Below are 17044 nucleotides of genomic sequence, written 5' to 3' on the forward strand. Positions count from 1 at the left end.
ACAGCACTAGACTGACAGTTATAAAAGTGAGCCAATGAATATGTTATTGGCAGAATATTGATATAAAAATCATTACTCAGGTTTTGGGCATGTAAAGGAAAAGGGGAATGGGGAAAGGAACCGAGATTTACCGAATGCCTAGTGTGTGTCAGATCATAGAAATAACTTTATATTTGGGCCCCTGTTGGCACTTTTTCTTTCATTCTCTCTGAGCTGTATTGTACCAAAATAACCATCCCCCTCCCTTTCTGAACATCACTTAAAAAAGAGTGGAGAGCACTTTTATCATGGTACCAGGACATGGAGGGCATTTAAATGTTAGAGTTACATTTTCCACGTTCACAACTCTGTTTGTTGGTGAGAGGAATGTTGAGAAATGTTGCCCAACCTTTTCCAAATGGCACGTGAATAATCCTGTAATCAGTGTAATGTATTCTGTTATGGGAGTAATCAAGTCATTCAGCTTTGAAGTAAGACCCAATTTTTTAGAAAGTGGCTGATGAATGCAGTTTCAGGTATTTAGAGGAGGCTGATATACCTGGGCTATTTGGGTCTTCTTGTTGAACAGGAAAAACGTACTTGAGGAAATTGAAGTGGACCATTCTAAAAATATCTTAAGTTGTAGGATGTATTTTCCTAAGTAGGCATAGTGCGCAATTTAAGATTGTAAAATTAAACATGTCTGTGTGCTTTGGAATTTAGTATTGCCGAAAGCTGAGTTGGTTGGAAGTGAGGCGTGGGGAGATGGTGGCCTGTGCTTTCCCTGGATGTTTGCAGGGTGGGGTCCTCTCACTTTTGAATTCTGAGCTTAAATACACCTTCTTCAAGATGCCTGCCCCGGAGCCACAATCTCCTTCCATCCCTCTTTCCTTTTTGTGATTTTCTTCCAGACTCTTACAACCAACAGCAATTCTTACTTGCTGGCGTCCCCTCTTCCAGGAGAATATAAGCTCCTAGAGATCAGGTACTTTGTATATCCATCCACAAGACCCCAAACAGTTTCAGACACTTTGGAGGCACTGATGAAAGAGCGATTTGAAGAATGACTGCTTGATTCTAACCTCAGAGGGTCCCCCACAGGCACATCATTTGCGTGACTAAAGGAGCCAATGGGAGCAGACCTTTCACCCTGCTACCTCACCACCAACCATCTCCTCAGTGGCACACCAAAGGGTTAAGGCTCCCTTACCTAGTGGGTCCTGTTCCAGGTGGGAGGCTGCTGCTAACTGGATGGCCCGGGCTCTCAGGGAGGCCACAAGCCCGCAGCTGTCATGAAAAAAATGCTTGGAGTGTCCCTGCTAGTTCAGCTTCATGTTAAGATGTCTATTTCAAAACGAACGCCAGCATCTATGCCTGTGTTCTGTACTTGATTTGCAGGGCTTTCGCAGTCCAAATCCCATTAATGCCAGAGCCCTTGCACAAAGCCTTTTGTATTGACTTGGGTCGACATAATCTGTGGGTTTGTGGCCCCTCCCCCACCTTAGGCTTCTTAACAACTCTTGCTCACCCCCTCTTGCTTTCTCTCTCTCCTTTGCTTATTCTTCCTTCCCTTACTCCCTCCCTCCTCTTTCTCTCTCTTTCTCAGAATTGAATTCTAAGCATGTGAGGAACAATTTTGGTCCTAGTTACCTCCTCAGCTACCCCTTCTGCTTTGCATTTCTCTAGTGTTCTAATATTAAGTCAGATCTTCATGAAAAGCCCCATATATACATATCTTCATGTACAGGTAGGTCATTTTTGGATTAATCACTGGTGCATTAGCACCTCTCTATAGAATTTCTTTTCTTTTTTCCCCCCATACGTGTTTTCTGTTTCTGAAAGTAAGGCACGGTCCCTGCGAGCGTTCGGATAATAAAGACAATCCGGAGTGACTGAAAGCCGCAGGTTTCCTCCGTGTCGCCAGAAGAGGATTTGACTTTCCAGAGAATAATTAACCAAACTCATTGTAAGAGCCCATTTATTGAAGAAAATAGGGGAATTACCTGTCCAAGGGAATGAGACGTGTTCAGATGTTGCTGACATTTCCCTCAAATGTGCTGTGGTCACAAAACAGTGACGTCTTTTATAAGAAAAGGAGGAGACGTTGCCGTGGTCCAGTGAGTGGGGACACTGCTGCTAGGCTTTCTTGGTTTGCAGAAAATATGCCCAAGGCAGGCTTTTCAAAGAAAGCCATCAGACCACGTCAGAGCCAAACTGGGAACATATTCCTTATCTGTGGATTCATTTGATTTGAGAGCAAACCCACATTTCCCAAAGTTTATTCCATTGAAAACTTGTCACGTGTGATTTTCAATGCCAAAGGTCTCCAAGGTCAAATAAGGTGGGGAACTCTCATCCCGTTCACATTTCTTGGAGATACGTCAGGCACACCAGCATATTAAAGAATAATTAATTTACTAATAATTGTCACTCCAATAAACTTTAATGAAAAAAAAAAAGAATAGGGAGGACCGAAGTAAAGAGACCTGAGTTACTGCCTTTCATTTGTTGTTTCTAAAACGTATTGTGGACTATTTTTTTTGTTTTTTAAAGTAACGTCTGCTAATATTCCCTAGAACTATTTGTCCTCACAAAGAGAGAAAACAAATAAGCAAAAGCAGTTGTGTGCACTTGACCCTTGAACAGAAGGGCTTTGAACTGCGCAGATCCATTTATACATAGATGGTTTTTTTCAGTAAATGCAGTCGGCCCTTTGCATCTGCGGGTTTCAGTTTCTCATGGCAGATTCAACCCACCAAAGATTGAAAACAGTATTTTCACATTCCCAACCATGGTGTCTCAACCTCAAATGGAAAAATACTGTTTTTGATCCCTGATTGGTTGAATCTGAAGACAGGAAGGGGTGACTATAGAGTTAAAAGTTATACCCGAATTATCCACTGGGGAGGGGGCAGTTAATGCCTGTTAATGCCCCTCCCCCCCATTGTTCAAAGAAAGTGTACTTACTGAATGCATAGTCTTTTGTTTGAGGCTTTTGCACTTCTGGTGTCTTCCCTCTCTAGTTCCCCTATGACAAGATGAGTGGGGCAAGGACTTAGCCATCAATTCCCTAGTGCCAGGCACTGAGCAGGGCACTTTCGTGGCATTACTGCCTTTGAACCTCACAGCAACCTGTGCTTCTGGATTTGTATTAGGTTGGTGTAAAAGCAATTGCGGTTTTTGCAATTCTTTTTAACCATTTAAACCGCAATTACTTTTTGCACGAACCTAATAGAGGCACATCCTAAAGCTCAAAGAGCTGATGGAACTTGCTTATGGCCACTCAGTGAGGTAAATACTGGAGCTGAGCGAGGACCATGGCTGATGACGGCATGCCAGGGCTCGCAGTGCAGACGTCATGCCCTTCAGCAGGGCAGACAGAGACCCCCCTCACCTGTCCCACTTAGGGTCTCTGAGAGGCATTTATTGGTCACCCTTTAAAAGAAACTGCTGTCAGGAGTGCACCATCTCACACAGACCCCTCTTGGTGGAAACTGCATACCCTTCACATGCAAACAACTGGAAATCAAGCATGTGATGTGTATATATCCATACGCATATCTAGTCATCATATATATATATATATATATATATATATATATATATATATATATATATATATATTCCAGGGCCTGAAACATAGTAGGAGCTTGGCGACAAGAATTTATTGGCATTAAATGGGGGAAATACTGCTCTGTGAAGTAAGAGTTCACGTCCATATTATACTCTCTAGCCTCCCCTGGTTTGTTTTTCTCCATAGAATTTATCACCACTGCACATACATTTACTTATTTATTTGTTTTACATTTACTTGTTTATTTGCTTATAGGATGTGTCCCCACATTTGGATGTGAACTTCTTGGGCGAAAGTTCTTCAGGTCATTTCTTCAGCACTGCGAACCTAGAGTAGGTGCTCAGTAAATATTTGGTGCAAGAATAAATGGTCGAAGACAAGTGTTTATCATGGCTTCTACTTTCCCCACACTTCTCAAATTGCTTTCTTCATTCCTCCACTTCTCTCTCAGGAGTAGTTAAAATCTACTTAGGGCTGTAAATAAAGGAAGTCTATGTTCTTCGCTATTCCAATGTAGTAAATATTGAAAGGCTCTGGGTTAATGGCGTGGGGCTGTTTGCAAAGCAGAAACACCTAGGAGGTCTATGCACAGGAAGGTGTGGTCACAGGGGCAGTATACAAAGTTACCGTGTTATGCTGTGGACTACAGCCCATCAACTTCACAGCACAAAAATCCCTTCAGCAGAAAGCCCAAGTGATTTTGTTTGTTTTTTTTTTTTTTAAATCCAGATAGCAGCTCTACTTCCCAGCCACTAAAACCACACCCTGCTGGGCTTCTTAACCTGGGATGGAAAAGTATTTCAATATAATTAATCTCCTTTGCAATCCTTTAAAAACCATTCTTCTTAGAAGGGGGTGCATAGATTTCATCAGACAGCCAAAGGGATCTGGAAAAGATAAGGACCCCTGAGCAGCTCTGACTAATATAAACTGGGTGGAATATTCTACTTGGTGCTTAGGTAAGGCAAAGGGTTGAAAAATGGGCTTCCTTTAATCTTTGAAGTTAACAAAAAAATTCTTTGTGTTTGTTGAGTATTTGCCCATGTCCTCCCCTTCTCTCTGACTGTGAGTACAATCAGAATCCTCTCTCTAGTGTTCTCTCTCCCCTCCTTTATGGCAGAAGTGCTTCTGATATCCTGGGCTTTAGGAAGGCAGGTGAGGCCCTGCTCCAAGGGCAGGGTGGCCCGTGGCCACCTTCACTTCTGTGGAACCAACGAAAATGAGCACAGGCCTGGTGTGAACGCAAAGGCATTCTGCCAAAATGTTTTCAAACTGAATGGTAGAGATGGAAGCCTGCCCATCCCTCACTGGATGACCACAGCTCCAGAAGCACTTTGACCTCAAAGGCTGCTACTTGGGGTGGTGAGGCCGTCAAGAGGGGGGAGGCGGTGGTTGAGATGTATGCTGAGGAGGCTCATGGAGGCTTGAGTCTCCCAGCTGTGGGGCTGTTGCAGGGAATACGAAACGGCTGCCACAGAGATAAAGTGAGGGATTCTACGTATGGGTCCCTTGATAGCTTCCCTTTAATTTGGATTCTGGTGTATAAAATCGTTGTCAAAACAGGCTGTTAGCACACACAGCCTGGTGGTGGCAGGGTGTGTATCAATGGCTGGTTGTACTCAGGGAATAAACCAAAGCTTTAAGTAGAGATATACTTTCATAAGATGGGGTGGGGAGGTGAAGGGAAAAACAAAGCTGGATTGTTAAGACGGAAGGGACACTTTAATAGCCAGAAACAGCAGAGTAGAAAGAGCAAGGAATGGAACAGAGCATGAATGAAATAAAATAACCAGAAAAAGATCATCAAAATGATGGTGTTTATCCAATCATATACTTGTATCTAACAATAAAGTTGTTGGAAAAATTGAAAAGCGCCGCCTTGGAAGAAATTTATTTTCTCAGGCCACACAGAATACAGGAACTCGTAATAAGCTGTGAGTAAAGTACAAACCAAAGTACAAAAAACCCCCACAAAACAATAAACCAGGTTTTCTGACTGCTTGGGGCTCATAGTCCATATATGAGGTGTGATCAAAAAATACAGTGAATGTTTAAATTAAAAAAAATTATTACAGTAAAAGACACTTTGCCATTAATCCTCCTTAAAATACTGCCCCTCGCTTCGAACACACTTATCCCATCGTTTTTGCCACTTTCTGAAGCAGTTCTGGAAGTCCTCTTTCATGAGTATCTTTATTTCATCCTCCATCATAACAACGCTCCGTGTCGCACATTGCTTCTGGTACGGAAATTTCTGTCAAATAAAAACATGACAGTGTGTCCTCATCCACCTTATTCACCAGATCTGGCACTGTGCGACTTCTGGCTTTTCCCCAAAGTCAAAATGACCATGAAAGGTAAATGTTTTGAATCGATTCAGGACATGGAGGCAGCTACGACAGCGTAACTAAAGACGCTCACGAAAGAGGACTTCCAGAACTGCTTCAGAAAGTGGCAAGAATGATGGGATAAGTGTATTCAAAGCGAGGGGGAGTATTTTGAGGGGGATTAATAACAATATGTTTTTTACTGTAACATTTTTTTTATTTAAAATCACATCTCATATAAGAAAGGTGTCCTGTAATTAGAAGTGAATGTCTTGGTCATGAAAAGAGACCAGATAACCCAGGAAGAGGACTGGAAGGGGAGCTGAGGACTGAGAGACCTGGGTGGGTCTGGAGAGGTCTGGGCTCTGAAGGTTGAGCCATTTACACGTTAGCTGAGGGGAAAGGAGAGCCAGAAGCAGGGATTCAGGAATGTGGTCCCAGGAAGGGAAAGATGGATTTACCTTTCATTGGCATTTCAGATGGCTTGTAGTGATGGGAGATGAAGGATAGAAAAAGGAAGCAAGAAGAGTAACAATGGAAACGTTCTCTATTACTCAGAGACTTTCCCAGTAGGGTGAAAAAAATGGTGTGTGTGTGTGTGTGTGCTGATTTCTGGAATGATATTTACGAAAACAGGTTAGGAACACTGACAAAGAGATAAGCATAGAGTTGGTTGGAATAGGAACGTCCCTCTTTTTCTCCATACGGGGGATGTATGAAGTTGTGTGTATGCATGGAAGTGGCAAAAGTTATTGGGGAAGCGTCAAGGTGGAAATTCATAGCTATTATTTTTGTGGCCTCTAGCTACAGGAGCTAACAGGTGAAGATAGTCTAGAGACCCAAAGTGGGAAAAAAATGACATTTTAACATTTTTGTCAGGTAGGCAATTTAAAAATAAACTTGAATTCAATATATTCCATTAATGCTAGAGGTTGTGTTATAACGATGCAAAAATGCCTTCTTTTCGATAGCAGTTAAAAAAAGTATGTCGTCGGGGGCTAGGAACCATATATAGAAGTGGCATATGTGACTGTGACAGTAGCCCCACAAAGCCATTGGAAGCATACCACAAGTCTGCCTTCCAGAATTAACACTGTAACCTATGTCAGGGACTCACTATTATCCTAATATCTGCTTTTGGATTCTGTCCAGTCCCATTAGCGATTCCCATGTTGATTGCTCTGTTACTCATGAATGTTAATTGCTTCTAAATCTCTTTGGATGTTCAGATGCTTGGGGAAAAAAATTCTGACTGGTGAAGGTGCGAGTTTTATTAACGTGCAAGTAAACAACAAATCTGTTTAAAGACTCCAGTGAAATGTCTGTGACGCAAGACGTCATAGACAGTTGGTGGAGCATTTTTCGTTGCTTGTCTGTCGTATGACGGTGGTGTGATAGTGGGGGGTGGGAAGGGAAGGTTTTCAGTGATCTCTGTGGGGTTTGTCCAAAATCGTCACACTTGTATATATGATTAGACAATCAACCCTTCCCCTCTGGGATCCTACTTGCATAGTATGAAATGACCTGGCTACCTCTGAGATAAGCTTAGACTGACAAAGTGCTATTAAATCAGAAGATGTAAACATACGAATATAATTTGGCCCATCACCTCTATGTTGGTCTCTATCGTTTCCGAACCAGTAGAAACCTCGGAAATAACCTTCTTAAACTTCCTTATTTTGCCACTGGGAAACAAAAGCCCTGGAGGTTAAAGAGGCCGGGGCCACAGAGCATCTTGCAGTCGAGCTGGACAAAGAGCGCGGTCACCTGACTCTTGGCTCAGTGCTCCAGCAATCAAGAGAAAGGAAAATGATAAAAACTGCTGTGTATTACATTTCCAGAGACATTGCACTGTTTGTGGAGATCCCCCGCCCCTTTTGGGTGGAAAAATCTGTTATGATCTCGTATTGAATTCTAAGTATTAGTAATTTTAACAGTATCCCACTGAGAATAGAAAGAGATACAGGAGAAGGTCAGAGCACCCAGTTCAGCACCGTGATTCATTTGTTCAACCAATACTTATGGAGTGCCTCGACCCTGGGATTTATTTAGTAGTGAGCAAAAAATTTCCAGTTCTTATGGAGCTTATATCCTAGTGGTAGGGATGGGCATAAGAAAACAAGTAAAGAGACAGACCATGCAATGTCATGTTGTGGTGAGTCTGATGAAGAAAGAGAACGAAGAGTAAGGGGATGAATGTAATGAGCTATTTGAGATTGGTACTCAGGGGACACCTCATGGAAGAGGTAGATGAGCAGAGATCCTGGAAATATTTGCAGCCAGATTGTCTCAACAAAGGGAACAACTGGAAGGACAAAGATCCTGAGGTGGCAATGTGCTTGGGTGTTTGAGGACAAGCCAAGAGCTCAGTGGGGCTGCAGAGGTGAAGATAGTGGGAGATCATGACCTTCAAATCATGGGCTTTCGGAAGGCTCTGGGTCAGACCTTTTTAAGGAGACCCATCTTTTAGCATTTCTATAATCTCAAATAGTATGGTTCAGAAACACAGCCCCAACTCATCTTTTTTTGAGAATATTCTCTGAAGGAGCCATCCTTCTGGGATCAGTGTCTATCACTCACCAGGAGTGTCCAGAGACCCTCAGATCTTTCTGGAGTATTTTAGATCCAAGTGGTCATCACTGTACTCAAATCATCAAATCACAAGATAATAAATTTCTTGATGAGTAGCACACATTTTTGGGTCCTCCAAGAAGCCACATGGAATGCAAAACTTACACATACTAGTAAGAGCTCAGTAAATATTATTTGGTCAATGCATGAATAAATGGCCTGAGAGTGGTAGAAAGGATGGTGTGTCCTAGAAAGGGTTGTTAAAAATATACCCTTCTAAAAATGTTGTTAGTTAGATTACTTCTGAAGTGTTCTGACTTCCTTGGAATAATTTTTGAAGACAAGTCCATATGCTGACATGTGAACATAAGTATGTAACAAACTGAACAGTAGTAACATTATTTTCAGGCCAGATTTTAGTTGGATGGTTGTTTTTTGTCAATCTAATTTTTCCTCCACGTTTAAACTGGATATGGGAAGTATTTCCAACCTTTTCTCCGGTATTAAAGGAATATTGGTGTCTGGGCTCATTCGACCAAAGGATTCCATTTAGTACTGTCTTACTCCGGGTAAAGTGTGTTTAATATGTTGAGATCATGTTAGAGATTACGTGGGAAATAGCAGTCCCCAAGGAAAAGATGGGTGGTCAAGTTGTGCTGTGTGGGGAAGATGAAAGTTGTAATTCTTGTCCTCCTGTTACTGAATTCTCTCACTATAATGGACCAAAAATTTATTTGCCTATTGCATTTCAATATCCCCATCTGCGAAGTGGGGGTAACACAAACTTACCCTCTGCCTTTCAGGTTTTTTGCGAAAATCAGTGAACTAATATTGGTAGAATTGGAGCCCCATGGATGAAGGGTACTTTGTAAGTATAACACATTATTGTCATGTTATGTTCTGTTACTCCAAAGTACAAATATCAGATGTCTGTTCTTGTCATATTAGGAAATCAGCAACACCGAGTTTCACACCCAAATATCAGTGATCTGACTTCCTTTGCGGAATTTAATATTTCTGAACTCTCTAATGTTTTGTCAATGTGTTTGATGTAGAAAAGCCTGACCCACTATCCCCCACCCTTCAAAAAATATTCAGGCAATGTTTACTTGATAATTTAGAAGAATACATGTCTGCATATTGTGTAAAAATGTTGATATGCACCCTGGATGTGAATGCAAGGTATCTTTATTTCTCTTCCCCCACCTCTCTATCACTTTCTTTTTGATTTGCATTTAACTCTGTGTTATGAGCAGTCAGTTTGTGTCTTAAAGAAATGATTGGTTTCAGGGAGAGAATGACTGTGGCCCTCCAATGACTGTTTCACGGAGGGCCACAATGTTTTGTTGTTAATGATGAAACTAAATGATACATCCCTTAGACAAGTTGCTAAGTATTGTGTTTCCAGACTTTGGGTGGGGGAGGAGACCAACTAGAACGGTGAACTAAATGTGGATCACTCTTCCCTTAACATGTTACAGCCCAGGTGGTTTAGGCATGGCCTGTCCATGGAATGGCCAAAGACTGCAAGCCACAAAGCCAGAGAGCAGGCAGAAATTGTATAATCCCAAAGCGACTGCTTTAACTGATTTTCCCCGCTGAATGGTACATCTTTTTATTTTGCTAGGTCAACCAGTGTCCTGGCTGGCGACATGCCCAGGGCTTAACACCTAGTACATTTTTTTTTTTTAAATGGTGGTTGTCACCCTTTTACATAGAGAAATGTATAACACGTTGTGTTGTGACTGCTTATTGAAGCCCATTTTAGTGAGTCATCCAGAGATTCATGGGACTATAGGATCTTATGTCTGGAAGGTCCTACCTGTCTCATCTAGCTCCATTTCTTGGCCAATTTAAGGATTCATCTGATTGGTAACTGAGATCCTCTAGAGGCGGACCTATGACCTCAAGAGGCAACTCTTTCCAGTGACAGCATTCTTTCTTGAGTTGAACCCAAATCCACTCTCTATGTATCTTCCACATAGATACCCAAATCCACCCACTATGTTCTTCTACAAAGAACAAGTTCTCCTCCTCCAAAGTGACATCCATTCAAGCATTTGGTGGCATTTATTGCATCCCCCTTAGAGTGGTCTCTTTGTTAACTTCAGTTCCCTTAACAACTGGAGTTTATATGTCATGACTTCCAAACTCTTTACCCCTCTGGAAAGGTTCTCATTTGTCTGTATCTTTCTTAACAAGCAGCCCTGAGACTCTACCTTCTCCAGGCCCCATTCTGCATCTCAGAGTCAAGAGATCTAATCAAAGGTATGGAAGCGAATGACCTCGAAGAAATCATCTGGAGTCACGTGCGCCCATGGATTGGTTTGAGTAATGAGATGGCAAAGCCCACATCCCTCTGTGAGCTGCAGATGATTGACAGGGAAAAGTTGTTTTGGTTAATAATACAATCTGCTTGCCTCCTGGAGACACAGCAGTAGCCTACTAATTCGTTAGAAATGAATTAAGGTTGTTTACCGATGTTTTAAAGTAACTGTCAGAGTGAAAAAAAAAAGTTCGTACTGGATGGGACCACTCACTTACTTTGGAGTTGCAGTTTATTTTAAGCTGAGTGTATAAATAATATATTGAGATACGAAGGGTGATTTCAAGCTTTAGAACACGAAGCCTCCTGTTTACTAACTGTCATTGGGCTGAAGAGAATTTAAACAGCACTGAACCTTTTTGTCTGTGAATGTAAGGCATGAAATTAACTTTCATTTCGTAGTTAGCAGAAATCATGATTAAGGCAATCTTGTTGATGTGTCTTCTGCGGATCGGGGTCTCTTTTGCTATGCAAAACAAGCCTTGGCAACAGAGCGCTTCCCTGGGGTCTCCGTTGAAAAAAGACCCTCACTCCACCCCCACCCCCTCACCCCCGAAAAGCAAGGATCTGTCTAGGTTCCTGAGTCAGTTTGTTCTGGATATAAAGAAAAACAGTGGAAGAATATTAGACTCAGTTCCAGGGTCTCTAGTCCAGTCCGCCAGGTGCCCTCTCTGAATCTCTCTTTGTTCACTGGGGATAATCGTCTCTGCTTCCAGTACTTCACAGGAAGATGGTGTGACCCCAATGAGGCCATTGTTGTGAAATGGTTTTGAAAGACGTCTGGGCAGGACAGGGCTGTGTTCTCAGTGACTTTCATATATTAACTCATTTCGTCTTCCTGACAACCCTAGGGGACCCGTACTATTATTGTCCCAGTTTTGTCCCTACAAAAACTGAAGTGCCAGGGAAGCGAAGGGACTTCCTCCATCATCTCGCAGATAATGAGGCAAATTGCGACTCACACAGAAGGCCGTTGGGGTCCAGAGGTTGTGTTCTTAACTATTACTTCTTTGGGAGAAGGGGCCAGGTTTGCCTACTGATGGTTGTGCCTCTTCGTCTTGCGGAAGGAAATGAAACATCATCCCACACATCACAGCCTGGAACAATTTTAGTTTGAGAAAATGCAGGTATGGCTTCTTCCGGAGTGACTATCAATGAGGAGGAGCCCCACTGCATAGTGTTGTAGCCGACTGTATGGATTAATTGTGTTTTATGTGTAAACAGCCTGGCGATTCTTAGATGAAAAGCCCGAAGTGAAAAGGCCTATTACTCGTAATGCTTTCAGAAACAAGAAATTTGATTGACTTTTTGTCCCTGTAAACTTGAAAGTATGATAGCCTATTTTGGAGCACAGGGAGAGTGTTAGAGAATGAATAGAAAATGTATTGGGATGTTTAATTTTGCATGATTACATTTCATATTTGCTGAGGTAACTGTGGCACATAGAAGTGTATAATAATATCACAGCATATCTATTTTAGATGTTTTGATAAAATACTCTGGGCTTTACAGTCTGATACAGGAACCCTTTGGGATACGTCCTTATTATGCAAATGAACAAGACTGTATTTGTGTTCACATCATTGAAAATATGTAATTTGTGTAACTGCTTTTTAATTTATATTTACTTGAATTTCAAAAGAGGAAAGAGCCTAACGTGATTAATGAAAACAAAAATGATGGGAATTTGCAGACTTTCCCCCTGAAATATACTCAGTCTATCGTGGGGCCATACTTAAAAGTTGGAGTGGCAAGACGGGGGTCCGATTTGCTTGGGTTTCTGAATGAAGCAGTTCAAAAATAGGATCATTTTCATAATCCCAGAAAAATGGACAGACTCATGAGACGTAATCAGCTGAGGGGAAGAATAAATCCTCCAGTTCCAAATGGCCAAAATCTCAGCAATTGCTGCTGTGCTCTAGCCCTTATTAATACAATAAGATAATTGCATGATTAAATACACTGTGGAATTTCGATAATTAGGAACTTTGTTTTCTCATCACAATATGCAGCTTGCTGAAATGTTGAAAAGCATTGCGGACTTTTACGGAGGCCAGGCTCATTCTTTCACATCACGTCCTCTGCAGCCTTCTGCGGTTCATCTGGCGGTTCTGAGACACTTCCCTTTCGCGTTATTTTTAGTTAGTTATATTTAGACACAGTGAAATTAAGCAGGAAGTCCCCCAAAGTCTGACTTGCCTGCCCAGGTTATGAGAGTTGAGGATCATTTTGCTAAAAGCATCGCTGGTGCCCTCTAGATCTTTCTAGGTAATAATGGTGGAGCAACTGAAGACTAATGCTGTTTGGAGCTGGGCAGGTACCTCTTAGGGTCCTAATTCTGAGATAACTTAGTGAAGTTGCTGAGACGACAGGCTCTAGACATGGGCTCCTGGGTTCAAACCCTGGTGTGGCCTCTTAAATACTATGAGACCCTGGGAAAGAAACTCAATCTCTCCTGTTTGCTTATGTGTAAAAGGAGAATCTTAGTGTTGGTTCAAGGCTTAATTGAGTTAATATGTGGAAGGAGCTCAGAAAGTACCGGGCAGCTTGTAAGCACCCAGTAAAAGTTAGCTAGTATTATTAGGTAATGTGGGAGGAAGTTTCACATTCATCTGAATGTGGCGAACCTTTGAGGAAGAACAAATAAGTCGATTTATGGCTTCGCCCTTTCAAGAAATATTTATTGACCACTTTATCTACCACCATCCTGAGTGTCAAAAAACAAAGATGAATAATCCTCTTCCCTGCCCGGGAATTAAATTGGGAAAATAGACATGCCTATAGATGATGATGATGATGATGATAAAAATAACAGCATTAAAATAGTATCCAGCAGATGGTAAGGTATTTTAGCAGGGACGGGTCTGTCGTAGTGCCTTCAGGACCTAACGCATAGATGAATGAATGAATGACAGGAAGTGAGTCTAAGATGATTTTGTCTGAGAGTCCAAATTGTTTATCAGCACACAGTAGGTTCCTAGCTGAACAGTCACTTAGCATGTGGCTTGGGGGGACTCAGCATATGTTTGGAGGATAAATGAGTGAATGAATGCATGAAGAAAACTGACTTCCAGCTGCTTTTCTTTAGGATGACGACAGTCAGTTTGAGAAAGCAGGTGAATTTGCCAATGTTGAATATTAGGGTCAACATGAGGGTGAAGCAAGCCAGATGCTGACTTACGGTGTAAAATTTAAGGAGGCACTCACCTTCAGGCTCCTACCGGCGCCTCCTTAAATTGGATGCCTCGAATGCCTCACTTTCCTCCCCCTCGGCAGTCCGGCAGTCCAGGCCTAGTTGAATACTGCTCATCTTACGTGTGACTATGCTTTATTTGGATGTGTGTTTGAACACTCCCCCTAAATTTTAATTCAAAAAATTTCAAAGCTATAGAAAAGTTGAAGGGCGAGTACAAGAAATACTCTGTACACCTTTTACCTGACTGTACGAATTGTCAATGTTTGGCTGCATTGACTGTATCCCCTTCTATAGACTTGACTTTGAACTTTGTCCTAATGCGCCAGAGAAATCACATACCCTCCATGCGACATCCTTCTCCCACTTCCAGCACACAGAATGTTCAAGTTACTTTCTAAATTCTGCATTTCAAACTTCAACGTTTTGGAAGAGGAAGACAATAAGAACATTAAGAGAACTTTGCTTAAATACTTCTTTCAAAACTGCTGCTTGAACCTGATTTGTTGACTATTAATATGCTCACATATTTAGAACATGGCCAGTATAAGATGCTTCAAATTTTAAAGGTTAGCAAGTTTTTACGGGTGGTCTGACATTCTCTTTCACAGAGGAGAGATTTTTTTGAAAAGGTAAATTCCCTTGACCGTAATTTTCCTGAGAGCCTTTCAAAAGTAGATGGTAGTCCAATTACTTATACAATGGGGTCATTGTTCTCCATGTTAAGAATATTCACTGAGAGGGGTGACTTTGCAGATATAATATTGGGGCTGTTTATAACTTTGGTGATGTGCTCTCAAATAAAAACAAATACGCACTGCACTTCGGACTATACTGACAAACTTTCATGAAAAAAAGCTTCTCGAATCATCTTGAATGTTTATGAAAAATAAGGTATCTGTCACTAGGAATGTCTGGCCAGATCTGCCAGAAAGTTGCATTATTTCAGTTGTTTTGAAAATGCTCTCTGAGGAGGCCTAGGGAATCTGGGGAGGGATCTCAGAGCCCCCAAGGTGTTGATGACGAGCTGGAGGGAAGGGAGTGAGACCAACATTGAAAATCCAGGCCACTCCTGTTCCATCAAAACATCTCTGGTATCACGTGCTTTGTATTCGCATCTGCTTAAGAATCACTTTTCAGGAAAGTGTTCTAAAGCTCGAAAGAAAGAGTTTGGAAACCGGAGCCCCGGTGGCTAGAAGAAGTAGGAAAAATTCATGAAGCAATGTGAGTTGGCAGTGAGACGTCACAGCTGTCAACCTGCAGGGTCAGAAAAATCATGAAAAGCAGACGCAGGAACTGAAACACAGTGGGTGTCTGTGAGTAGCCAGCAGGGTGAAGGGCCCAGTCACAGTGTAAGGGGGTGATTCTGCAGTGGAGTGACTCCTGATCCTTAACACAGAGATTCTGATTCAATAGATACCGGGAGGGGCTCCGTCTGATTTTTGAGCAGTCACCCTGTACTACAGTTGCCCTAAAGACACGTTTATGTCATAGAACAACACAATATCGTACATTGATAAAGATGACTGGAGTTGTAAAGAAAATGTTAAATTCAGTCCTGTATAAATGCAACCCTTTTTCTAATGCAGGGGCATTTTAGAAGGATTTTTTTCCCCAAAATGCAGAAAATAGAAAACATTATCCTGAATAATAGAGGGGAAAAGACAAAGAAATAATTATATTAAAGTAGAGTTTACTGAGTCCAATGAGAGAGGAAAGAAAGCTTGCATCTGGCTCAATGCTGTGATGGGTTCTTGGGAGAAAGACTCCATGGTGAGGCCTCACGACTTAATAGGATATGTCCAGACGTTAGTTAGATGGACCGGGGTTTGAATCCTGACTCTCCTGCTTACTAGTTACAGAACCTTAGGAAAATTATCTAATTTATTTAAGATGTGGTCTTCTTCAAAGGGTGAAAATTAAATGAGACGATGTACTCCAGGTACTGAGCACAGGACCTGCAAAATAATAGATGCTCAGTATTTAAGTGGTTGCAATTACTGTTATATCTATTTAACATGGATCTTAAAATGGGTGCCTTTTCAAGAGGGCAGAAATGAAAGTGTGTTGTCTTTTGGTTTTATTGTTGGTTTTTGCATGGGGTACGGGAGGGGGATTAATAGATGATTCCCCAAAAAGAGAAATAGCATAAGCACATTTTGAGGTAAGACATGGTGTATGCTTTCGTGCTTTCAGTGTGCCCACTATTCTTGCTCATATAGAAGGTTCTAGATGACAAATGTTTTATAAATACTAACTGATTTAATTCTCATAGTGACTCTAATGACGTAGGTATTGTTATTTAACAGATCATGAAGCCGAGGCACAGAGAGGTTAAGTAAGTTGCCCACGATCACACAGAGGGTAGTGGCAGAGCCAGGATTTGAATGCAGTCAATCACTGTACTTCCAAGCACTATGCTATGCTATTTTAATAGTCATGATTTCTGTTAATGCGTATTAGGAAAATATAACTAGCACAGTAAACACCATGGTTTTGTAGATATTATTGCCTAGAACACTAGTATAGTTTTAAAAAGTGACTTGATTTAAATGAGTCACATAAAACAAATAATAGAAGGGTTGACATGTAATATGATAGAAATCCTGTATGTGGTCCCCAGATGATTTTGGCCTGAGAAATTCTGTGGCGAGGATGGATTAAGGCTACCCCAGGAGACTGTTGCCTCCAAATGATTGTATAATGGGTAAAACTACAATAAAAGCTTCAAGTTCTAGAGAAGAAGCAAGTGGTTTACCCTTGAGTGGGAGGGGGAAGCCAGGGGAAGGGAAGGCCTGTGGCTAGCTGACTTCACTCGCATTTCTGGCAGTTCCATTGGGAAGGGGAAACACATTCCCCGTTGGCCCTGAAAGTCTGTGGAGAGGCAGGCCTGAGATCTGAGCCACTTTGCCATTTTTTAGTTTCTCATCCTCCTTTTCCTCTCTCCTTCCTCTGCCCTCTTCTCTTCTCTCTTCTTCCACCTCTTCCCCTTCTCCTTTTTATTGTCTATGAGGATAGATTTCCAAGTGGCCAGGCCCCAGGAATGCAGATGCCTAATGCAATTCAATAAGAAA

At 41.7% G+C, this 17044-nt stretch overlaps 1 protein-coding gene across 2 annotated transcripts in view; it reads left to right on the forward strand.

Moving 5' to 3' along the window:
* PPARGC1A (PPARG coactivator 1 alpha) overlaps positions 1-17044 on the forward strand; it is a 628607-nt gene that overhangs the window by 174508 nt on the left and 437055 nt on the right. Inside the window, exon 2 of one of the 2 annotated variants that reach the window (XM_033106263.1) lies at positions 9255-9319. The exons of the other annotated variant lie outside the window; for it this stretch is intronic. Coding sequence (XP_032962154.1) covers positions 9302-9319 — 18 coding nt within the window. The 5' untranslated portion in view covers positions 9255-9301. The remainder of the gene's footprint in view (positions 1-9254; positions 9320-17044) is intronic. 2 annotated transcript variants of the gene reach the window in all.

This window comes from Rhinolophus ferrumequinum, chromosome 5, assembly GCF_004115265.2.
Source record: "Rhinolophus ferrumequinum isolate MPI-CBG mRhiFer1 chromosome 5, mRhiFer1_v1.p, whole genome shotgun sequence".
Lineage (NCBI taxonomy): Eukaryota > Metazoa > Chordata > Mammalia > Chiroptera > Rhinolophidae > Rhinolophus > Rhinolophus ferrumequinum.